This window comes from Hylaeus anthracinus, unplaced genomic scaffold, assembly GCF_026225885.1.
Source record: "Hylaeus anthracinus isolate JK02 unplaced genomic scaffold, UHH_iyHylAnth1.0_haploid 12000, whole genome shotgun sequence".
NCBI classification, from domain to species: domain Eukaryota; kingdom Metazoa; phylum Arthropoda; class Insecta; order Hymenoptera; family Colletidae; genus Hylaeus; species Hylaeus anthracinus.
In genome coordinates this window covers 1251427-1275554 of record NW_026534347.1, presented here as the reverse complement: position 1 = coordinate 1275554, position 24128 = coordinate 1251427, and the positions used below count along the sequence as shown (strand labels likewise).

General features: G+C 33.4%; 4 protein-coding genes and 1 long non-coding RNA gene across 10 annotated transcripts; 3 read left to right on the top strand and 2 right to left on the bottom strand.

Moving 5' to 3' along the window:
* Positions 1-9: 9 nt before the first annotated feature.
* On the top strand, positions 10-11881 carry LOC128889947 (V-type proton ATPase 116 kDa subunit a 1). 4 transcript variants are annotated; one of them, XM_054147990.1, is made up of 11 exons: positions 10-324; positions 419-724; positions 6353-6453; positions 8894-9020; positions 9100-9276; positions 9350-9562; positions 9644-10412; positions 10479-10708; positions 10801-11017; positions 11114-11285; positions 11371-11881. In XM_054147990.1, the coding sequence occupies exons 1-11, from the start codon at positions 208-210 to the stop codon at positions 11471-11473; spliced, it is 2532 nt and encodes an 843-aa protein (XP_054003965.1). In that variant the 5' UTR covers positions 10-207; the 3' UTR covers positions 11474-11881. The 4 variants fall into 4 exon arrangements, with proteins under 4 accessions (XP_054003965.1, XP_054003967.1, XP_054003966.1 ...); XM_054147992.1 differs by lacking the exon at positions 6353-6453 and adding an exon at positions 4598-4650; XM_054147991.1 differs by lacking the exon at positions 6353-6453 and adding an exon at positions 3938-4023.
* Positions 11882-12299: 418 nt separating this feature from the next.
* LOC128889962 (uncharacterized) lies at positions 12300-15230 on the bottom strand. The gene is made up of 2 exons (XR_008460528.1): positions 13572-15230; positions 12300-12650 (listed from the first exon to the last, which is right to left on the bottom strand). It is a non-coding gene; the product is annotated as an uncharacterized LOC128889962 (long non-coding RNA).
* On the top strand, positions 12442-19426 carry LOC128889954 (glycerol-3-phosphate dehydrogenase [NAD(+)], cytoplasmic-like). Of its 2 annotated transcripts, XM_054148010.1 has the most exons (8): positions 12442-12621; positions 13088-13265; positions 15237-15377; positions 16246-16387; positions 16470-16582; positions 16654-16884; positions 16994-17193; positions 19046-19426. In XM_054148010.1, exons 1-8 carry the CDS (start codon positions 12578-12580, stop codon positions 19101-19103), a joined length of 1107 nt encoding a protein of 368 aa, XP_054003985.1. In that variant the 5' UTR covers positions 12442-12577; the 3' UTR covers positions 19104-19426. The 2 variants fall into 2 exon arrangements, with proteins under 2 accessions (XP_054003985.1, XP_054003986.1); XM_054148011.1 differs by lacking the exon at positions 19046-19426 and having other exon boundaries at positions 16994-18607.
* A 409-nt stretch (positions 19427-19835) lies between these two features.
* Positions 19836-22480, top strand: LOC128889955 (glycerol-3-phosphate dehydrogenase [NAD(+)], cytoplasmic-like). The gene is made up of 8 exons (XM_054148013.1): positions 19836-20072; positions 20545-20725; positions 20859-20999; positions 21091-21232; positions 21300-21412; positions 21487-21717; positions 21803-22002; positions 22316-22480. The coding sequence occupies exons 1-8, from the start codon at positions 20023-20025 to the stop codon at positions 22341-22343; spliced, it is 1086 nt and encodes a 361-aa protein (XP_054003988.1). The 5' UTR covers positions 19836-20022; the 3' UTR covers positions 22344-22480.
* LOC128889960 (complex III assembly factor LYRM7) lies at positions 22418-24117 on the bottom strand. 2 transcript variants are annotated; one of them, XM_054148028.1, is made up of 6 exons: positions 23965-24117; positions 23305-23878; positions 23155-23227; positions 23026-23096; positions 22769-22850; positions 22418-22695 (listed from the first exon to the last, which is right to left on the bottom strand). In XM_054148028.1, exons 2-6 carry the CDS (start codon positions 23533-23535, stop codon positions 22598-22600), a joined length of 555 nt encoding a protein of 184 aa, XP_054004003.1. In that variant the 5' UTR covers positions 23536-23878; positions 23965-24117; the 3' UTR covers positions 22418-22597. The 2 variants fall into 2 exon arrangements, with proteins under 2 accessions (XP_054004003.1, XP_054004005.1); XM_054148030.1 differs by lacking the exon at positions 23965-24117 and having other exon boundaries at positions 23305-23935.
* Positions 24118-24128: the final 11 nt, after the last annotated feature.

The following is a 24128-nucleotide window of genomic DNA, read 5'->3' as shown; positions in this document are numbered from 1 at the left end:
TCACCTCGTGACTAGCTGCCTTACTCATTGATTATTACATTTATACACGACCCAGAAGATTGGCGACTGTTGGCGACCACTGAACAGTCAGCAAGAGGAAATCGTGCCTAACGGTTCTCGTTTCCTTCCATTCGCTCGAACGAGCTCGTTTTCTGTAAAATTTCAGTTATTTGAACACAAGGATAAGTAAACCTTAGCGAATCAGATATGGGATCGCTTTTTCGAAGCGAGGAGATGACCTTGTGTCAACTCTTTTTGCAAAGCGAAGCAGCATATGCCTGTGTCTCGGAACTTGGCGAACTTGGCCTTGTACAATTTCGAGATGTAAGTTTCAAAAAAGAAAAAAAACTACAAAGTACTTTAAAAGTATTTATATAATCCTCGTAATATAATTCTCATTTGTTTCTTTTATATTTAGCTCAATCCCGATGTTAATGCCTTTCAACGAAAGTTTGTTAACGAGGTGCGTCGTTGTGACGAGATGGAACGTAAATTGAGGTACTTGGAAAAAGAAATAAAAAAGGATGGTATCCCTATGCTCGATACTGGAGAAAATCCAGAAGCTCCTCAACCTCGAGAAATGATAGATCTGGAAGCGACGTTTGAAAAATTGGAGAATGAACTACGAGAAGTCAATCAAAACGCGGAAGCTCTGAAACGTAATTTTTTGGAGTTAACAGAATTGAAGCATATACTTAGGAAGACCCAAGTTTTCTTCGACGAGGTAAGAATTTAACTGTACAATATAATATAAACAAAATACTGACCTTACAATATAAGTTATAATCTTATAATGACTGTGGTATAATATGGTACTTCTAACAATATATCGTATAAGAAAGTTTTAATATACCATAGAGTCTTGACATGATGTGCAGGTTATCCAAAAAGTTTTTTTTATACAAAGTTGTTGGCAATAATGAATAATATAGACCTTGTATAATTATATGATTTATTATCTGTGGATATATAGCTTTGTGAGCTATACAAGTGATTAAGATGCATGTCAATAGAAATTGTGCATTATGTGTCTAATATCGATGCCTTTTCTGCGATTGCTTTGCAATTTTGTATAAGCGGAGCAAATTTATTTTATAAGATAAAAAACTGATAGTTACAAAGAAAATATTAATATTGCTAATAATACAGAGTCGGAGAACCATTGACATTAGATTGTGTTTGTTTGTGTTACTAATAATACTGTTGAGTGATTTTAGGACTATTAATGTGTTAGTGTTGCCAACTAACTAAGTTGCAGAATTGCAAAAGACACAAGTCACTATTTAAGCCCTATCTCCCTATGTCCCTTACATTCCCTTTGTTTCTATATCACATGTACTTAGAAATTGCATTACATTTAATTCGTGAGTACTATTTAACTGTTTGTTATTCATTAACGATAATGCATCGAAAATATTTTGCATTTATGCATAAAAGTAATTAAGCTTTATATTAATTTACGAAATTTAAAGTGTTTCTTGTTTAAAAACATTTTTGTGACCACATGTGATATTGTTAAGTAGTCCCTTTAGTGATTGTTTTTTTTTTTTTTTTTTTTTTTTTTTTTGAAATTATTAAATCACTTTAATACGTATGCACTGTTACATTTATTATGTATGTAGACATTTAATACTCTGTGTATTAAATTTATACTATTTTGTAATCATAGTTACCCCTATCCTCTCCTTTTTTTTTTAGTCTCTTAAGTATAGAGAATAAAACCTTGATATTCCTTTCTTTACCCTTATTATCCGAATTTTTTCTTTCTCGCCTTAGTCGTGGATTTTATATATAAAAAAAAAAAAAAAGAAAAATATTCATCGCGACTTTCGAAGACGAAATGTTATACAAAATTTCGCTAACACGTTCGTTGCCATGTCTTCATAGCGAGGCAATTCTAATACATTTGAAAATTGAACGAAAGGGGGAGTTAGAGATATAAGAGGATTAATATTTACATGGCGTTAACAAAAATTGGACAACACTTTTTACCGTCGGTAATAATTTCGAATCGTTATTTGATCCTATTAAAATGGGGCACCCTGTGTGTATAAATTGTTTTATGAATTATAGTAGCTACTTTTTATTATGTACATACAAATTACATAAAAATATGCATGTGTATAATAAATGTTGATTTGTATAAAAAAAATGTCGTTTGATCGAGGCGTATGTTCTCACTTGATAATTGACGGTATAACAAATTAGTAAGTACTATTTACTTAATAAAATCTTTTCATTTGTAAAATAGAACTTTTGCATATTATTTTTTATGTTTGAATTAGGAAGTAGTTGCATAAAGGCAGCATATTATACATTTTCGATACGAATAGGATATCGTTTATTTAAGCTTGAAACGTTAAATATTAAACGAATAGCATGCATGTAATTAGCTAGAGTACGTAGGATCGATAATACAACACTACTTACATTTTCAAAGTCTGTTGCTCAAAGAGCGTAATACAAAATATATTTAGTACATAAATTTTTGCATGAAGCATGTTTCTCATCTAAATTTAATAATAATTTTATGAATGCCATGTTGTAAGCATCGTGCATATATATATATATAGGTACATATTTTTTATACTTCAATTTATTAATCGTATCATAAATAACTGTTTTTAATCGAACAGAAACATTTCTCATTTATTGTAGTATAAACTAATTATAACTAGGGTTGTCAGATTTACGAGGGGTAATTTCAGCGATTCTACACGTTCTAATAATGAAAAAGATTTGTATGCATAAATTGACTCGATATCCTCAGAGCCCCGCCTATAAATGCACTATTAAACATTTTTAAATCAGTTAACCAACCTTGTACAATTTTCATGGTCAGTCAGCGGAAGGTCGTCGACATCTGGTTAGCTCCATCAGATTTCCTAAAAAATGGACGCCGGACTGTGGACACATCTGCAGGTGCACTAGAGAACAGTTCTTTCAGAGAATGAACGTTCTAATTTCCGCATGGTGTTGAAACATGTGCGTTTGCTCCGATTTTGCAAACCCTACTCCGGATCGTGTAATTTGCCTGTACCTTTTCTGTGTTTGCCCTTTTTTTTCTGGTTTCTATTATACACGCAAAGAGTGTTTGTGTATATACTTAAATTGGAATTAATTCGAACAGAAATAATATATCGAAGCAGGATTTCTTGGCAACGAGCAAGGGCGACGTAAGTCGCGTTCTCTAGACACTTATATGTTTGTATTTCCAAAATTGCTTACAACTAACAAAAGGTTATCGGGCGTATGTGTATACGAATACTTTTCGTCATTGTGACATGTAGAATTAATCCAGTGGAGAACGTCCCATGTTTTTATTAATGTATATGTATAAATGTACAAAGTGTACGTCGTACTCGTGATTCTCGAGACACTTGCGATAATAGAAGAGACAAAGAGAAAAAGAAGGCACGGGGATTCATGTTCTCGTTCGAGTCCGTCTTCTTAGGCATGGGAAGCGCTGATACTACAATATTATCGCATACGAAACAGTACATCGTGTGTTACGATATACACTTTGTATGAAATATTTTAAACAATTTACAGATATGTTTAAGAACCTAATCTCCCACAGAAAAATCGAATTGGCAATCTTAGTTGTAACTTATAGTTGTTACTTTGTAAATGTTTGAAGAAGAATTTTGATTTTTTACCAAGCATCGTTTGGTATGTTAGAGTAAGGTAAAAGTATTAGATGGAGTAGAAAGGATTATGTTTAATTTTTATCATAAATTTATAGCTGTTGCAAAGTCCTGTAAAAATCCATATATCCGATTTCTATCCCTTTACCAAATTTTCTAACGACCATCTGTACTCAGATTGGTGAGTGTGAGAAATTTGTTAAAATAAAATTAGATAAATCGGGAGATAGGGCAAAAGAGAGGTGACATGTGTCTGTTGCCAGGCTGAGCATGGAGGTGTCGTGTCGCAGATGGCAGACCCCAGCCGTGAGGAAGAACAAGTCACTCTCTTGGGTGAAGAGGGCCTCCGCGCTGGCGGCCAGGCTCTCAAGCTCGGGTAATTAAATGTGGCGTAAATTCAAGTAATGTAGAACGTAGTGATTTTATTATACAATAACAACAAATCCAAAGGTACAAGATTATTAAAATGAGATTTCCAACGTTACTGTCCTAAGCCATAACCGACTATTGTAAATATTGTTCTGCGTAGGCAACATCGACTTATGCAATGCAAAATTTACAATAATACGAAACTAATTGTAAAACGGATGATTCGGAAATGAGAAGAAAATCTTTACGTTCTACATTTCGACCACCAATACTTCGAATCTTTCTACAACGCTCCGTGAATTTATTTTGATTTTTAACTAAGTTCACCGACTGTTCTCTATTTTGTTACGGTATTGGGCCAAATAATGTTAACGATAATAAGATCACGAATTGTTTGAAAGGAAATACTAGATCTATGGATATCCATTCGTGTGTTCCTTTTTAACGAAAGTAGAATTTATTAATCGGTAATCTGCATATATCGTAGAGCTTATGCGATAAATACTTGTGCGATTAGGCTATGTGCGCAAATATAGATTTAAATAGAGGGCACAAAACATCAGCGTGTTCTGTGGTTACAGCACCTGTATACTACGGCAGACACCATAGGAGCACAGTATAGGAATCCCCTCAGGCAAGCTGTTATCAACCGTTATTTGCACATGCAAATTTGTTTGTTCTATGTTTTTGCCTGTAGCTACCTAAAACCCTTTAGCTAAAAAGGAGCACTAATATTATAGTCGCTAAAACATTTATAGTATTTATTTCACATGTTAATCTAAAAATGAAATATATAATAACAGTTTTTAATATATATATATAAAAAAAAGCAATGTTTTTTAAATACTGCTCTAATATCTTACAAGTTACGAACGATAATTACGAAACGAGTTAAAAGAATAGATACTCGATTGCGCACGAAATGGTAGTGAGAGGCAATTATCATAAAAATTACCGCTTTAACGTCTGTAAATGCTCTTCAAAGACAAATGCGACTGTTTGCTTCGTCAAATAACATTTATTTATCGGTTGTTTTATACAGTCTCTAATTTTTAGTAGAACCAGCGTAAAATTATCATTAAAAAAGTTTTCAGATAATGTTCATACTATATAACAGTTGATACAGTTTGACATCACCCATGTAACATGTTCGAATTTTATTAAGAAACTTTCAAACTGTATCGAATACCTGGGTTATAACAATGATATCTCAATAACGTACATGAATTCATACGTCCATTGTTGATTTGCTTATTTCAAAGCAATCGTATCTCTTTTAATTTTTTTTATTTTTTTTTTATTTTTTTTTATTTTTTTTTTTTAATTTTTATTGCCAATATCATTACGTAGACATCTTTTGTGTAAATAACAAAAATGATGATGGTCTGGCCATGGGTATGTATAATAATACATGTATCCATTTAACCTAGTACGTAGTAAGCTTCATCTGCATGCTGCATAACGACTTTTTATGATTATCGGTTAAACGACCTTTGATTATTATATTTAGTAATATAAGAACGTCCAACAATGACTTTTCCTCTAATAGAAAGAAATACGATCGATGCATTTGTGTTGCTATACCGCTTGCCTCTTAGATTACGCTTTATACAAAGATGTCTTTTTTCTCTCACATTATGGAAAACAGAATTGTTTACACGAGATCGAGCATCGTGTTTGTCGAACACGGAAAAACACAGATAAAGGAAACGGTAGAGTAAAAAGTAACAACACACGTGTAATTTGTAGGGTGTTCAGGGGTGGCCTGTTTTCATAAATAAATGGATTTATCTTAGAAAGTACGATAACATTAAACATAATTTAATTTTTTCAGATTTTTCGTTAAATAAGAATTGCCATGCTTATGACACTCTTATATTTCTTCTTCCCTAGAAATTAGAATAAACGATTGATATTAACAGCTTAAATAAAATGTAGTAGTATCGTTTGACAATCCATATTTGATCAAAATTTGTGACCGATTTAAGATATCTTTTTATGTTCAAAACTGCTTCTCCCAATTTAATTACAGAGAGAAAAACAATCCATCATAATTTAATACTTACTACATACCGTACTTACTTGGGTGTGACGTCCGTTTAGATTATAACATTCTTATAACCAATCCGTTAGTGTCTGTCATTTCATTATTTAATTGATCGAAATTATATTTTATTATTAAATTTGTTACCATATGAACCGTCAAAGATATCTTCAATCACACATCTCTGCGTACATCGAACGCAAGAGACTTATGCAACAATGGAGTGGCATTGGAGCATTGCGATCATGTCTAGTGTGCTAATGTGGTTGTGTCTTGTCTGTTGTGTCGTTAGCAAGAGCACGCAGGCTTGAATCCCACCGAATCCATGACACGTGCATTGATTAGTGATGATAATATCGCCCGCCAGTCTGCCCTTGGTCCTGTCCAGCTGGGGTATGTACTCCATGACTAGTTAATCCTTCCCATACATTATTATATCCTACATTCGTTGAACAGAGTTTACTATCAACCCTAGAGATTACATCACTAGCAATTTCAATCGCTTCCAAACAAAATTCATATATATTATATCGTTTACGCAATAAAATTTTATTTTTTTTATTTTTTTTATTTTTATTTTTTTTTTTTTTTTTTTTTTTTTTGTTATATCGTTCGAACTTGACAATTTATTTGCATACGATAAACAAGCGTTACTATAAGTATTATGTAATAAAATGCACGGTGACTATGGTCAACTAGACTGTTAGAGAAAAGTAAAAATGTGTGCAAAGAACCATGATAATAAGAAATTTGTCCGTAGGTTTATAAGTTGAGATGGGAGTTGAGATAAATGTTCGCCATTAAAATAACTCGATAGAATTGTTTTTAATCAGAACTATTGAAAATTGATTCCAAATTAAAGATTTATCTATACTTCTGACTCTGTTAATGAAAGCGGTTGGTAATCGGGACACTATTTAAATTTTCCTGCATTTTTGCATTTTTGTAGCTTCTTTCATTCTTTTCGGAATAGAATTCGTAAGTCTTCGGCAGACCTTCAGGTATGAGGCCACGTCGACACACTAATTTTAATCCTACGTCTCAGACCCATGAAAAATACAATTCTCGCGGATATTGTTAATTTAAATTGTAAAGCGTTGTTTTCTAGCACGTCCTTATAGTTATCGTTTTTAAAAGCTCCATTTACTTTAACGGAGTCTCCCACTGATCGACCATAACATCTCCGATATATCTCTGAACCTGGTCCGTAATTAACAGTGAGTATAATACACGAATTTGACAGTCTCTCCCCCGCAAAACTTCTTACAAAAACTTGTCCAAAGGACACTCCCCGTTGCTCTGGTATTTGTGGTACTTGTGAGTGAATCCACTTCGTTTTATTTTGTAGTTCGAAGTAGTGATTTTTCGAAAAGTGTAACACTACTCTTCAAACTCGCCTTACAAAGTCCATGCAATTTCTTAATTTTCCATTGCTGTTATTCTCCGTCGATGTCCAATTAATTTTTTGTTTAAAAAAATCACTACTACGTTCGACTTTCTTCGCATTGCGATCTTCAGTCTCTTTCTATTTTTAATCCTTTTGCAATTTAAAGATTACTCGAACCAATTTCGCGATGTATTACCATTATTGCACGTACAGTAAATGCGAAGAGAATGGACAAAATAATAAAAATATTCCCTGCAACAGGTTGACCATAACTGAACATTTTGTCATGTTCCATGCAAATGAGCAGTTTAACTGTTTCCGCCGTTCTCGGCAATTGTATTTGAAGATTCGCCAGAGAACACGTCCCAGGCTTTACTTGTCTGTAATCGTCTTTTTTTTTTTTTTTTGTCCTTCTCATAAATCGTCATAAATATACAAATGAATTCTGGAAAGAAGCCAGAGTGTTACACGTACCAATGAGTGAATGCTGTACAACCATAAGCCCGTAATTATTTTCTTAGGAGGGAAAAGGGGGTGGTTTTCGCAAATCTCTCTCTCTCTCTCCTCCCCCCTTTCTCTTTTCCACTCGCTCTTTTAAGCATGCGTAAGTGTTACTAATACTACACGATCGCGAAAAATATACATCACATACCAATTCAGGCGAATACGTCAGGGATACATTACTTTTACAGATTATACGTGCACGAACGCGATGTATTTACATTAGAACCCAGTAATTATGCGATATTTAACACGATTATCATACTTCTAATATTCCTTTGCGTTTTGAAGTTTCATTAATGGACTTTCTAGGATTTGCAGTTGTAGTTTTTATAGTAATTACTAAATACTTTCCTCTCTTTCTGAACACTTATCCGCATTATTGATCGAACTGCATCTCGTTTCTTTTATCGAACTATACATACACTGCTATCGTAATATAAAATAAGATTTTTTTTTTTTTTTTGTTCTAATTTCAAAATTTCTGATTAATGACCGATATTATTCATTGGTAAATCTAAATACGTAGAACGTTATAGAGGACCATGGCTACAGAATCATCATTTTTCGACAAGAATATACAAGATATCGTCCCTTTCATACGTGCATATCACATTAATATATAAACAAGGTTTCCATTCAGTTATGCTGAACGATACAGGTTGAAAAAAAAAAAAAAACCATATAACGTTAACGATATCGATGTACAATGTTGACCGTGGTAGTTTCTTCTTCTCCATAAACATGAAAACAACATTTTCTACGAATTGTTGCTGTTTTATTCTGTCCGTACTGTATTTAAGAATGGATTGTGCGTGCGTGGGTGCGCGTGCAAATTTTTGATTAAATCAAATAGTGTGTTAACACATAGTACTATGTTCTTGTTACTTTTTGCTTCGTTCGTTTGCAATCGATATACGTTTACTGATATTATTCTTTGAATAGTTTCGTCGCTGGAGTTATCCTACGGGAACGCATCCCTGCGTTTGAACGCATGCTCTGGCGTGCATGTCGTGGTAATGTATTCTTACGTCAAGCGGAAATTGAAACTCCTTTGGAGGATCCTTCAACGGTACGTTTAAATTGAAACCTATTTACAGTAGATAGGCTTCCCTCAAACCGTCTATAATACGAACAATGTTCGTTTTTAGGGGGATCAAGTGTTCAAGTCTGTGTTTATCATATTCTTCCAAGGAGATCAATTGAAAACTCGAGTTAAAAAGATCTGCGAAGGATTCAGAGCTACTCTTTACCCTTGTCCCGAAGCACCTGCTGACCGCCGTGAAATGGCTATGGGCGTCATGACTCGAATCGAAGATTTAAATACGGTTAGTTACTTCACTTTTTCGGTGAAATTATTTTCTACAATTATCTGTAATCGTTTATCTCAACCTTACTTAGGTTCTCGGTCAAACTCAAGATCATCGTCATCGTGTCTTGGTGGCTGCTGCGAAAAATATTAAAAATTGGTTCGTCAAAGTCCGCAAAATCAAAGCTATTTATCATACGTTGAATTTATTCAACTTGGACGTTACACAGAAATGTTTAATCGCTGAATGCTGGGTTCCCGTATTGGATATCGAGACGATTCAACTAGCCCTGCGTCGTGGAACTGTAATTGATCAATAATTTTATTAATATATCATTAATTTTAATCGAGATCTACGTATACCAACATTACGTCCATCGTTTTAGGAACGTAGCGGTAGTTCTGTACCACCGATTTTAAATCGGATGGAGACTTTCGAAGATCCACCCACTTATAATCGAACAAACAAATTTACTAAAGGTTTTCAAGTACTGATAGACGCGTACGGAGTTGCTTCCTACAGAGAAATGAATCCAGCCCCTTACACTATAATAACATTCCCATTTTTGTTCGCTGTAATGTTTGGAGATACTGGCCACGGACTTCTCATGTTCCTCTTCGGCGGATGGATGGTGTTAAAAGAAAAACCACTAGCCGCAAAGAAATCTGACAACGAAATTTGGAATATCTTCTTCGGTGGTCGATACATTATCTTCTTGATGGGTTTATTTTCAATGTACACCGGATTGATATACAACGATACATTCTCCAAGTCGTTGAATATATTTGGTTCATATTGGAGAATCAACTACAACCTCAGCACGATACGAGAGAATAAGGATCTGCAATTGAATCCCAGCAATAAGAACGAATATTTGCAGAAACCATACCCGATAGGGATGGATCCTGTGTGGCAATTGGCTGAGAATAAGATCATTTTTCTCAACTCGTACAAAATGAAAATATCGATCATTTTCGGTGTTATGCACATGTTATTCGGCGTATTTGTTGGATTGTGGAATCATATGTACTTTAAGAGGAAAATTAACATAACATGCGAATTCATCCCCCAAGTAATATTTTTGGTATTACTCTTCCTATACATGGTACTTCTCATGTTTACCAAGTGGATCAAATATGGCCCTGATAGCGATGGTAAGTAGTATCATGCGTTCGATTTAAAAGAAGTAATATAACATCGCTCGTAATATTTATTCGCAGGTTTAGATCCAGAGCACGGTCCTTTCTGTGCACCATCCGTATTAATTACGTTTATTAATATGGTACTTTTCAACTCTGGAAACGCACCGAAAGGATGTAGTCCTTGGATGTACAGCGGCCAAGAAGGATTACAAAAACTCCTCGTTGTTCTAGCTCTCCTTTGCATTCCATGGATGTTACTGGGTAAACCTGGCATGCTAATGTACAACAGGAAGAAGCAACATGTCCAGGTTGAATAGAATTTTTGGACAATCTTTCGAAATCGGTACATTCACTATATAATTCAGGACGATTTTTACTCTAATTTTTATTTCATCCCTAGTTAAATGATCATGGAACAGAGAATGGTGATGTGGAAGGTGGCGTAGACACCATACAAACCACCAATGGCGTACCTCCGGGTGGTCCCAAACACGAAGAAGAGGACATGGGCGAATTATTGATTCATCAAGGCATTCATACCATTGAATACGTTCTTGGTAGCGTATCTCACACTGCATCGTATCTGCGTTTATGGGCCTTATCTCTCGCCCATGCACGTAAGTTAAAACGTAGACATTTGTGATAAACAGATGTTTCTAATTTTAAATATCTCTTCGATGTAACTCATCGTAATTTTATCTTAACTCGTTTAGAATTATCAGAAGTGTTATGGAACATGGTAATGAGAAATGGATTGACACAGGAAGATTGGTCAGGTGGTATTATCCTGTGGGCTGTGTTTGGATTTTGGGCTGTTCTAACCGTCGGCATTCTAGTACTTATGGAAGGGTTATCAGCCTTCTTACATACACTTCGACTTCATTGGTACGAAATATTGATATATAGCGTAATCTATGTCTTCGCGGTTCAAGTTACGTTAAACCGCATAATTTTCCTGTCATTTTCATAGGGTCGAGTTCCAAAGCAAATTTTACGCTGGTCAAGGATATGGTTTCCAGCCGTTTTCCTTCGAAATAATTCTGGATGCAGCGCAATCCACCCCAGAAGACTAATTATGCATCAAGCCATAAAACGGAGTATTACCCGCAGTATACTTTGTTAGCGAACTTCCACGTGGCTTTCTTCTATAGATTAGTATTATCGATATCCCAATATCTAATACGAATAACCAATATGAATTTGTCACCATAAATTGTCATTATGTTTAAATCAGGTGGTATTTTCACTCGTATAACGAATGTTTACAGGCTTACAAAATTTACTTTTTTGTTTTTTTTTTTTTAAATAACGAAACTACTATTACATAATGTACTATTTACAAAAATGATCTAAATATAATTTTGAATGTTGGTAATTACCACATTTACGTTGTATCGTGTATCATTTATTTATGAGAAACATGAATGATAAAGAAATTGTAATTAGATTTGAAACATATAATAAAAGCAAATGAATGTTAAGTGTGAAGATGTGTATTTATTCCTAATTACAGTTCCGGCCGCAGCATATTCGTTACTGACCTTAGCTCGTTTAATGGGACAGGAATAAGAACATTAAAAATTTCTGCTAGTCTCACGCGTATTATTAAACGGTTATATGGCAAATGTGAAATCTGATATTCAAATAAACAATTCTTATTCTAGAAACCTCTATAGTGAACGACTTTGTTTTCTTCACAAATTCGTAACTATAAATATATAATACAAACTTCTTCTTTAAACCTTCAGAACCTCAAACCCTTCCTATATAATATCGACTAAATCAATATTTATATATAAGTAAAATTTGTCGTCATAAGTGGTGACACTAACGATTCGTAAAAAATTAATTTCATAACCAGGAACATAGCCAGGAGGAAAGCAGATAGATAACACGAAATTCTTATCGCATGGAATTTTATTGGTTAACCGTTCAATTTTGCTTACCATAATGATTGGCCTATCAGTACTCGGTCGGCAGTATCAATTCGCTCGCTGGTATTTGCTGGTATCTCTCCCACTTCCACGGAAAACATCGCGAGCCTTTTCATGTAAGTACAGTGTACAGAGCTGTTCCAGTTGCCACCTCGCTACGGAGCCGCGTGGTTTGTGTACATTGTCGTGCGATTCTTTTCAGTTTATACTCCTGCATATCCGACGTCGGGATCATCGAAGATTATGGCAGCTAAACAGCGTGTTTGTATTATCGGATCCGGAAATTGGTAGGTCAACCAACACCAATACCTGTCCCCTTAATAACAGAATATTTGCCACTTGGCTAATCATATTGAAACGTTCATATCGCAATTGATTTCCACGTGCTGCGCATATAATAGACTTGAAAGACCCCTAGTCTCCTAATTGTATCGTTTATGTTTTATTTGAAAATGTAAAAAAACCACTTGTCACATTTTTCTGTGACCAAGGAAATTCCCTTTTGCGATAGTCATATAAACGTTTGAATACGCGTTTGAGTTGCTGCAAAGCTACTTTGTATGATAAAGAAATGTATAAATAATTGCCTATTATTGATAACATCGCGATAATACCCGTATAGGTCACGCTTCAATGTTTACGAATAGATTGAATAATGAACTCCTTCGCAAACCGTAACTTTCAAGCATATCTTCATAATTCCATCTGTACAATAATCGTGTAAACAATTTTATATGTGTACTGTTTATATAGGGGTTCTGCTATCGCTAAGATAGTTGGAGCAAACGCTCAAAAACTAAGTAAATTCGAGGATCGCGTTACAATGTACGTGTACGAAGAAATGATCAATGGAAAAAAACTGACTGAAATTATTAACGAAACGCACGAGAATGTAAAATATCTTCCAGGACATAAATTGCCGAGTAACGTGGTAAGTCTTAACTTATGACTTCATAAAATATTTATGATTTTTAAAAGCAATAATTATCGTGCGACATGCATAACATTTGAGGTCTTTCTCTGATTTTTGCAAGTTTAAAAATATTTATTCCTTCTACGAACTTTTCTGTTTATTTATTTTTCTACTTAATATATAATCAAACATTTAAAACGAAACAATTTTCTCTTCGTGATATGCGAAAAATAAATATTTCGCGTCCCTTCGGTATAGTATCTATTGTGTTTAATGGATAATACTTGCTGTGTATGATTATGAGTGATTGTAAGTGTAACTCACGTTTACGTAACTCTCATGCACACGAAACGATGGAACGTACATATGGTACATATCTTTGGTCTGCGTGTCGAATTCTGTTTGGAGAAGGAAACGAACGACCAGTTTCACGATTCGTTAATTCTTTTAATCGATAGTCTGTCTCGTAATTTTAAGAATACAATCGTTTCACACCACTCACACTGATCTCCAAACGTTTTTCTTTTGTTCAATTTAAAATGTCCATGTAACAACTACTGCACATACTACAACATTCGTTTGAAACAGCTGTTTTTAGCGCAACTTCGAACTATTTAATATAAGATCTGTATGTATAACGCCTACACCTTCTAAACACACACACACACACACACAACCACCTAAATTTCACTATCAATGACTTTCACCTATATGTAGCACGACCTTGACCGCGACCAAACAACTGAGGTTATATTGATTTGCCCTTTACGTTCCAGATTTTTGTAACTATCCATTTCTTTGTACTAATTAATTCCTATTATAAAATATCGAAATAAAGACGCCAGATTTTATTTTTGTAATACATATGAATTTTCGAAAATGTTTATGTCAAAAGAGCCACCGATGCCAAGGAGGAAACAAATAATTTATCATAGACTAAATGTGAAGTAGATTCAAAGATAGCAATCATGTACATAACTATGCAGACTGTAGATATATAAATCACTCTTATCATCTAACCCGTGGCTGATACTTTAGAAATATCAATACCCATATCGACTGTAAGACACATTAAAAATACTACATAGGGTCCTCAGAAATATTAAGAAACTACAGACATAATTATTAGAACTAGACATTAAGTTTCTAATTTCTGTTAGACTTTAATTATTGATATTTTTTAAGATTTCTTATATAAAATAGGTTTTGTGTTATTAAATATCTGATATCTGATAGTTGTCAACTTTTTTTATTTAATGTACAATCTATTAATTTTTATTACCATTTATCATGTTTATTATTGCACCATACACATCTTTTGTCATATATATATATATTATCAAACTTATCAACTAGCAATAAGAAAGATACACATAAAGATTACCAATGTGATAAATAACTGCACCTATTGTTGAAATAATAGCAATAAATTATTCTTTGTCTATAAATTGCTGATAAGAGATTAACTCTAATTCTCCCTTTTCATTTTTCCATCTAAATATTAGAGATTAGCAAATTTGAGTGGTTTATTTTGTGCTGTCAAGGGACCTTCTATCTTAGTTCTTTATCAAATATAAATATCTTTCCACTACATTTACACTTAACATTAACGTGATAGAAAGATAAAGTTCACATAACGTATAAATGTCTGCTTTAGGAATAGTTTTAGATTAGAAGGTGGGACCTGTTATTCAAAGTTTTGTACATTTATGATTAATCATAAGAAAGTATGTTATTTGAAACAATATTTTACATAACTTGGTATCTTATTTCATGCTTATTTTATTTTTTAAATATTATCTACTCTTGGAAATAACCAGCATGTTTTGAAATCTCTGAACACAGAATTACAAGTCTTAATTACAATTGTGAAATGGTAATGAATTAATGATTAGGGAAAGACAAGAGATTAGCAAAACAAATCTCGTTCTTTGATAGCTTGTATATCATACATGCTTATTAAGTGTATATGTTATTATGATGTTTCAGGTTGCAGTTCCAGATGTAGTCGATGCTGCCAAAGACGCCGATATCCTTATTTTTGTAGTTCCACATCAATTTATACATAGAATATGTAGCACATTACTGGGAAATATTAAGCCTACAGCTGTTGGTCTCTCTCTGATAAAGGTATATATATTAATATATTCGTATACTTTCGTGTAGTAATATGGGTCAGAAGTACCCTGCTTCTCCATGCAAATGGATCAAGGTCAAATTTCATTCAAGAGTTGTGAAAATTCCATTAATGTTTAAGTCTGGAGGCACAGTCCTGACTATCAATTAATCATGTTCCTAATCGATTGTCAGCATTTTTCATAGTTCTTTCAAAGAGTTGTTCTATTTTCATTCCGTTTTCATTTTGTAGTCAGATGCTGTTGAATATCTTAAGTAACTGATCTAGTCACATGATGTTGAGTCATCGCCTATTAGAGTTAGAACAGTTGGAAAGCACATAATCCGGAAAATCTTTATTAGTTATTTCAGGAACGGCAAGTAGCGTCGCTTCGAGATAAGTCGAAATTTGTTCAGACGAAATTGTTATTTTGTTCTGTTCACATTTCATGAACGAAGTTCAAGTTGAATCGATGACCTAAATATATCGTGCGGTTCCCTTGCAAATATACTGCTGCTTTAAAGGTTGAGGTCACGTTTCGTGTCATATTTGTAACTAAAATTAAACGACAGTAATTCACTTATTGTTCAATTGTATATACTGAAATAATTTAGGAATTCTTATGAAATAACATAAAATCTTAAAGTATTGAGAAAGCACATCCATGATACCAACTTCGCTGACGTAACGTTCAAAAGTATAACTGGTTGCCGGTGATGTAATTTTACGTAATTTTTCAGTCTGTAGCTGGTTGCCGCTTACATAATTGTACGCAATTTTAGATTTATGAAGAGGCACATGACCTTACGATTTGTATTCGTGATTATTGTAGCTATCTCGATAAATTGATTTCAAGGTTCATTAAAATGAATATTTTCACAGGGTTTTGATAAGAAGGAGGGAGGTGGTATCGAGCTTATTTCCCATATAATTTCAAAACAACTTCACATACCTGTGTCTGTTTTAATGGGAGCAAATTTGGCGGCCGAGGTAGCTGAGGAGATGTTCTGCGAGACCACTATTGGTAAAGATAAACCATCTCTTTATCCGTTATTTGTTGAAGAAAAATTAGAATTTAAATAATTAAACTCTATTTCAATGTTTAGGTTGTAAAGACAAAGCTATGGCTCCCGTGCTGAGGGACATGATACAAACATCGTACTTCAGAGCTGTAGTCGTCGAAGATGTTGACGCCGTTGAATGTTGCGGAGCGCTAAAGGTAATCATATCATTTATCGATTTGTTAATCATGTCTGTATTAAACATTCCTCTGTTTTAAAATTTTAACAGAATATAGTAGCATGCGGTGCTGGTTTCATTGATGGTTTAGGATTAGGGGATAATACAAAAGCTGCTGTCATCAGATTAGGACTTATGGAGATGATTAAGTTCGTTGACGTGTTCTTTCCTGGTGGAAAGCTCGCTACCTTCTTTGAAAGTTGTGGTGTAGCGGATCTTATTACTACGTGTTATGGCGGCCGTAATCGTAAAGTGTCCGAAGCATTTGTAAAATCTGGCAAGGTCAGTTCTCTAGCATTAAAGCTTGGTTACTTGGAATAATTAAATTCGTAGATTCTCGTAGTCCTACTCTTACAAAAAACGTCACGTTTCCTACATTTTTTGTTTGCAGTCAATCGAAGAATTAGAAAAGGAAATGTTAAACGGACAAAAATTACAAGGTCCTTTCACTGCTGAAGAGGTAAATTATATGTTGAAAGCAAGAAACATGGAGGCCAGATTTCCGCTTTTTACAGCTATACACCGGATTTGCATTGGTGAGATAAAGGCTACGGAACTAATTGAATGCATACGCAACCATCCGGAACACATGTAAGCTCAATTGTCTCCACTATAGTTAATGGTGGATAAGTTTAAGTAACTGTCCTTTACCCAAAATTGATGTAGAATCATAGGTGTTTTGTTTGACGCATTGTAAATTTTATTTCTGGAAAGAATCACAGAGTATTTTTGTGCTATCATATGAGAATTCAGGTATACAATAAAAAGCAGTATGTAAATATGTAATATTTATTGCAGATAATTAAATATGCTTATTTTTAAACAAGCTACTGGAAAATTTAAGTTTCGATTTGTTTAAAAATTAGTATTTTAATCTTGGTCGTCTCTTGCCGCGATAATAATTATTTCGTTTAACCATGGTCCTAACTGTACTAATATTGCTGTTGCATTGTTTAAATATATAGAATATATATATACATGAAAAGATTTAGTAGAATTGTACAAAGTATCTAAATACTGATAGTGATATATGTATAATAGTTATAAACATGTACATACGTGTAAAAAGTTAGTCATTGTGCATCTCTTAACACAAATAGCTATATATTTTTCCCAGCAACTTATTAAATCTTTTTCTTCATATGCAATTAAACACGATTTATTTCGATCAATAAAATATTTTCTGTACGTTTAAAGTGATTTTAATAACCCTATAAAAAAAATACTACATACATTTCATTGCGTTTACAAAAGAATAAAAGAACATTTTTCATATTACAAGAATCATCTCATTTTCATTCGAGTGACAACTTACGTTCGACGATAAATCGATGTAAAGTCAGAAATCATCTGAAAGTTGCAAACTATTTTATTTTATTCATAGAAATAATAGAAATGCTAGATGTAATAGGTGCCTTATTTTGCATGAATGTCCGTTGTTGTTATTCCTAACCTTTGTAGAGGTTCGCCGAACTTTCAAAAAAAAAATTATGAATATTATAAAAGTACATGTGAAAGTAGTTTCGATCAAATCTAGAGAAAGTTGTATGCATATCGTTTAATTATTATATCCTAGCAAATATCGTATGACTTTATTTTAATAAACAATTTACGAGGGACGATATATATCGTTGAATCATAGGAAGGAGAAGAAGTAGAAGAATAAAAAGGTACCTACAGAAAATAATTTTAAGGACCATGGTATAATTAATGAATTTTATAATCTTTTACTTGGTCGTTATCGAAAATATTTTTAATAACGCTAGTTAAATTGTTGCTTACGTTCGCCTGTTTGTTATCATTCATTCAATTTATTATCTATTTTATGCTTTCAATTACGAATCGTATTTTTATTAAGTGTTATTATAATGCGTACAAAAAAAATTTTCTATGCACTCTTCATTAGGACCATTAATTTTTTTTAATTATATAAAGTATACATAGAATATATAGATGTTACCAAAATATTTGTATAATAAATTGTTAGGTAATATGTAAAAACATATTTGCGCTGTTATATATTTTATTGAAAATTTTATCAAGATTGTTATTAAAATACGAGGATTCTGTAAACAAACATGTATTACCATTACTCCGATTTTGTCGACTGTTAGGCTATTATGAATTGTTACAATTACGGAATCGAAGTTACCATAAATAATGTACTATGAAAATTAAATATATGACTACTATTTATTAATTAAAAAAACCTTTGTTTAGTTTAGAGTCGATTTCGTCCTTTTTCCATAACCAGTATCAACATTCGCGTAAAATATTGTAATGATACCTTTATCACGCAACGTTAAACGATACATGCTGCATGTCGTATACCTCGAGTAACGTTAAACACGTTTGAAGGTGTAAAAACACTCCGTTTAACAGTAATATTTGTCGTGATCGGAAGATATTTGTCTATTTTTAATTATATTCGCTTCATATTTAGGAACGATGACGTTATTGCATCAATGCTGCAACTACCCGCACCGAAATGCCATCTATGAAGATTAGTTTGGAGGACAAGAAGAGAAGATGCATCGGGTATTACCCGTACCTAAGGAATTAGTATGAATTTATAGATTATTTCAGAGATGTAATACGTGTTCAACATACTTAACAACAATTCGACGCGGTATAGGAATAAAAATTACGAATCAGTATTCTACGTCTCGAAAGCTATGCTGATATTTTAACGATTGCTCTCTCCATCACGAAGTATTTTTGTTTTGGAAACCAATGTGATCAATTTGTATTACGTCAAGGGTATTGCATTTACGTTTATTTTGTACATGTATTTTTTTTTAATAAATTTGTTTATCGATATCTATATCGCATTACAAAAATAATCATTACTATCTTCACGTAACGTTAAAGCGATGTATAACGCGCTATACCAATATATGTATACATTGACATTTTTTTTTTATAGTTTTTAAGTTTATGGTTAATCTATGTCGTTGAAACCCTTAGCCCTTTGACCTACAACGACGAGTGAGACTCGTAAGAGGAATTTGGTCCATAAGTAATGAGCACGCGTCTGACTCGTAGTACTTCGTTTGGACTTTCTTCCTTTCTGTTTACTATGGTCCGAGCAATCGGGAGATAGCGTGTAGGTCAAGGAGTTAAAATGTGCAGACAAAAGCGTATTATCAAACTATTGCTAATTTTAACATTCAATCTGGCCACGGTTCGCGGTTGCGTTCACGTTGACCTTGGTCCATCACACTGCACGCCAATCGTTAGAAAATAATCTGCAATGGTTGCTAAGGTCAAAGAAGGCTGAAGTTAGTTTGTAAGTTAGTCGGTCAGTCAGTCAATCGTGCATCGGCGACCGAAAATAGTCGAATTTGTAACACTCTTATGTTCTCTTATGTTCTTATAAATTTGTGACTTCTAATTCTGTGATACCGTAACAATTACAAAATGGCTACTGAAGCGAAGAAGAGAATATGCATCGTTGGAAGTGGCAATTGGTATGTTAATTTATCAATTAAAATTACCATTTTATAATTGTACAAAGTTCTTATAGTTGTAAGGAAATAAGCTGCCCTTTTAAAATACACTTTTATTCGTTACGTCTCTTTTATATCTGAATACACATTTGTTTATTCTTTTCTGTTTATCTTCTTTCATTTCCGTGAATGACGTTTACGTAATGTACTCTGTTGTGCCTATGTGTTCTCTTATGCCAAGGATCGCACCTTGAGCATACAAAGTGATGCATTTAAATAGGAATGCCTAAATATCTACATACGAATAAATACAATTATTCTTCGTGACAATATATGAAACACTTGTTTCGCGGCAATAGTAACTATCCAAAGAGACGCAGATATTCGTTCGAAAAGAAATAAATTCAAGGTCACTTTTCGAGATCAAGGTCATCGATATTTTTTTAAAGGAATCCCTTCTTTTTTTTTTACACATTACTTGTATATATTATAGGGGATCAGCCATTGCAAAAATTGTGGGCGCCAACGTCCAAAAGTACAACAACAAATTTGAAACACGCGTGACGATGTACGTCTACGAAGAGATAGTGAATAATCAAAAGTTGACCGATATCATAAATCAATTGCACGAAAATGTAAAATACCTTCCTGGACACAAGCTTCCAGAAAACATTGTAAGTCTTGGTTTTTATACGATTACATTTTCCGAATGAATTCGTGACTTAAATTAATAAGTTCGATGGATCGAAGGGCTGTTGTAAACTTGAAATATAAGTAGCTATTAATTTATATGATTTTATTTGTTAGGTCGCCGTTCCAGACGTTGTCGAGGCCGCAAAAGATGCGGACATCCTCATATTTGTGATACCACATCAATTTATAAGAACATTATGCGCGACGTTGCTCGATAAAATTAAACCAACCGCGGTTGGTCTATCATTAATTAAGGTACTTGATTCTACTGCAAAGTTTATTCACAGGAATGATGTGACGTAACAAAAAAAAAAAAAAAAAAAAGTATTTCTACATTTTTGTCAAGGGTTTCGATCGAGGAGATGGAACGAACATCGAACTGATCTCCAAAATCATCGAGAAACATCTAAAAATTCAATGCTATGTTCTAATGGGCGCAAATTTGGCCAACGAAGTCGCGGAAGAAAAGTTCTGCGAAACTACTATTGGTAAATAATACTATTTACGATGAAATTAAACGCTGTTTGGTTCATTTGTTATAGTTAATAATCACAGGTTGCAGAGATAAACGATTAGCACCGTTAATGAGAGATCTAATTCAAACTCCCAACTTCCGAGTAGTCGTTGTCGACGACTGCGAAGCTGTCGAAGTATGCGGTGCTTTGAAAGTAAGTTAAATATCGTTATCCAATTTGAATTTGTTTGATAGTTAAACGTGGTCTAATTGCAATTTATATTTCAGAACATTGTAGCATGCGCTGCTGGCTTCGTAGATGGTCTAGGGCTCGGCGACAACACGAAAGCAGCCGTCATCAGATTAGGACTGATGGAAATGGTTAAGTTTGTAGATACTTTTTACAGTGGCTCGAAACTTTCGACATTCTTCGAAAGTTGTGGTGTAGCAGATTTAATAACTACTTGCTACGGAGGAAGGAATCGCCGAGTTTGCGAACAATACGTAAAAAGTGGCAAGGTACAAATTTTTACTACATTTTTTATAAGTTTATCTCGAAAAATTAATTGAATTTGTATAACTCGAAATATTTGTAATTCTTTAGACTATTAAACAACTCGAGGATGAGCTCTTAGGTGGACAAAAATTGCAAGGGCCAGCCACAGCTGACGAAGTTCACGGAATGTTGAAAGGTCGCAATTTGATAGAGAAATTTCCTTTGTTCACCGCGGTACATCGTATCTGTACCGATCAGATAAGACCAGCAGATTTACTCGATCAAATTCGTAATCATCCTGAACATGTGTTAGTATATTATGAAGTTTACAACTATGCCTTCTCTAACTAACATAAAACAAATGTCGCCTTAGGTTCGCACCAAGAACATTGTACATTTACTGATCGCTATCCTTATGTGTCAAATTATTATAACAGTCAACAAAATCTCACTGTAAACAATTCACTGATCCTTTACCCATGTCTGACTAACATCCCAAGAAAAAAGTAAGTAACCCTTAAATTACCCATTTCCAAGTAAAAATTTAACTCTTCCATGACACGTAGTTAATCATTTCTATTATATAATTTATATTAATATATCGTTTATATATTCTTTCAGGATGAGGTTGGAAGGCGTTCAAGAATAGTTGAATGTTGAACGAAATGTTTGATATGAAATTATTTTCATGTTGCTATCAAGCTTAGAAATATTGTACGTATGTACATACAATATTGTATATATTTTATTAGTGTTAAATTACAAATAAAACCATCTGAATTGACATTTCTGACTTAAATAAACATTTAATAATTTATAACTAGTTGTTTACTATATTTATTCTTTATATTTTAATGCTATTCTACTCCACTGTAAAATTGAATTATTAAAATTTTTTTTATTTTAATTATTCTTTCGTGGTCTATCTTCTGAGGAAGTTTTTTTAAGGTCCTCGCAGGGTGCATTATCCATTAGCTTTATGTCAGGCGTAATGTTAAGCGCTACAATATTATACGATACTCTTAGTAAACAAAATGTGTTTTGTACAATGCATTCTATATTGAAAAATATTACCAAACTTTCCAGGTTCTTTTTCAACTGCTTGAATTACAGTTGTTCGTACTTCGTGCTCTACTTCTTGTGCAAATTTGTTCAACTGCAATAATATTTATATTACCATGATAATTATGATACATTTAACTGTCTGACAAAAAAGCTATGGATGCAAACATATACAAATTTTAGAAAAGAATCTGTTTGTCCTTTGTATAACAAGTTAATTATAGATTATGGGATTATATTTTGCATAAAGCTATTAACTACATTTTTACCTCTTCAATAGCAGCTGTGTTTGTAACATTTTTATTTTTTTTGTACTCCTCGTTTATCTTGTTCCTTACAACTGAATGACAATTAATAAAATAAACGATTTATTAAAATAGTTGTTGAATTTGATTTACCTTTCAACGCGTGTTCGTCGCCCTTGAAAGTATTCATTCGCGTTCGATGTAGTTTTTTAAACATGCATAGTACCTAAGGAATTTAATTCATTTGTTAATAAAATACAGAAACAATGCAATTAGCAGTTAAAAGACGTAGACCACGTTTACCTGCCGTCGAAGGTTATCTCCCATTTCTAGTTTGAAATATATTCTAATAAATTTTATACATAAATGTTTAGACAACAATAAAATAAATGTCAAGGTAGTCTTGCTGAAGTTATAATTGTTATTATCCAAGAATAACAACAATATTTTTGTAGACGACAGTGGCGCTATCGGTGGGAAAGCGCTCAAGTGTGTCCTCGAATAGTACTCCGGGTCAACGCTAGATGGTGCCATTTGTATTTTATAAATATTTTTGTATTATATGCAATACCAAATAAGTGAATCAGCAATGTGATATTAAAATTTGTATGAAAACCGTTTTTTAACTTTTAAATCCGTTATTTTTTTTTTTAAACAAACAAATGCCGGCATCTAGCGCTAAAAAAAGGAACTATTCGAGGACAAACTTGGACGTTTTCCCGGTGGTGCGCTGTATGGAGGTCGGAATTTTACTTCTAGACTAATAGACCTATACAGGTTTAAAGTCTGTATCTGTTTATTATTATTTTTTTTAATAAACGCCAACAAACAACAATTTTAGTTCCACCTTTTGACCGCTAGATGGCTATAGCGTCGCCTGCCACGTTTTGATCATCAGGAAGAAAAGCTACATTACATATTCAATTTAATTTAACATTAAATTCATTAGTATTCATTAATTACGTTCTCTCTTCTTTCTTGTCTTTTCTTTCTTTGACCTTTATGAATGCACCCATTGTCAGTAATTGTCAAGTTTCTCGATGGTTCAAATTACTCCAAATGTTTTCTTTGAAATGGGTCGCCATTTATCGATGCACAGACTGAACTTTTAATTAATGCTCATTACC

What these genes read in the sequence shown, in the direction of transcription:
- LOC128889947 (XM_054147989.1), top strand. Translation starts at nt 208, where the DNA reads ATGGGATCGCTTTTTCGAAGCGAGGAGATGACCTTGTGTCAACTCTTT. An exon ending in GCCTTGTACAATTTCGAGAT is followed by an intron (nt 325 to 418) that starts GTAAGTTTCAAA and finishes TTTTATATTTAG; the next exon opens with CTCAATCCCGATGTTAATGC. An exon ending in ATATGGCCCTGATAGCGATG is followed by an intron (nt 10,413 to 10,478) that starts GTAAGTAGTATC and finishes ATTTATTCGCAG; the next exon opens with GTTTAGATCCAGAGCACGGT.
- LOC128889954 (XM_054148010.1), top strand. Translation starts at nt 12,578, where the DNA reads ATGGCAGCTAAACAGCGTGTTTGTATTATCGGATCCGGAAATTG. An exon ending in AATGTTGCGGAGCGCTAAAG is followed by an intron (nt 16,583 to 16,653) that starts GTAATCATATCA and finishes AAATTTTAACAG; the next exon opens with AATATAGTAGCATGCGGTGC. An exon ending in CGCAACCATCCGGAACACAT is followed by an intron (nt 17,194 to 19,045) that starts GTAAGCTCAATT and finishes CTTCATATTTAG; the next exon opens with GAACGATGACGTTATTGCAT.
- LOC128889955 (XM_054148013.1), top strand. Translation starts at nt 20,023, where the DNA reads ATGGCTACTGAAGCGAAGAAGAGAATATGCATCGTTGGAAGTGGCAAT. An exon ending in AATACGTAAAAAGTGGCAAG is followed by an intron (nt 21,718 to 21,802) that starts GTACAAATTTTT and finishes GTAATTCTTTAG; the next exon opens with ACTATTAAACAACTCGAGGA. An exon ending in CGTAATCATCCTGAACATGT is followed by an intron (nt 22,003 to 22,315) that starts GTTAGTATATTA and finishes ATATTCTTTCAG; the next exon opens with GATGAGGTTGGAAGGCGTTC.
- LOC128889960 (XM_054148028.1), bottom strand. Translation starts at nt 23,535, where the DNA reads ATGGCACCATCTAGCGTTGACCCGGAGTACTATTCGAGGACACACTTG. An exon ending in GAGATAACCTTCGACGGCAG is followed by an intron (nt 23,228 to 23,304) that starts GTAAACGTGGTC and finishes TAAATTCCTTAG; the next exon opens with GTACTATGCATGTTTAAAAA. An exon ending in AAAAGAACCTGGAAAGTTTG is followed by an intron (nt 22,696 to 22,768) that starts GTAATATTTTTC and finishes ATAATATTGTAG; the next exon opens with CGCTTAACATTACGCCTGAC.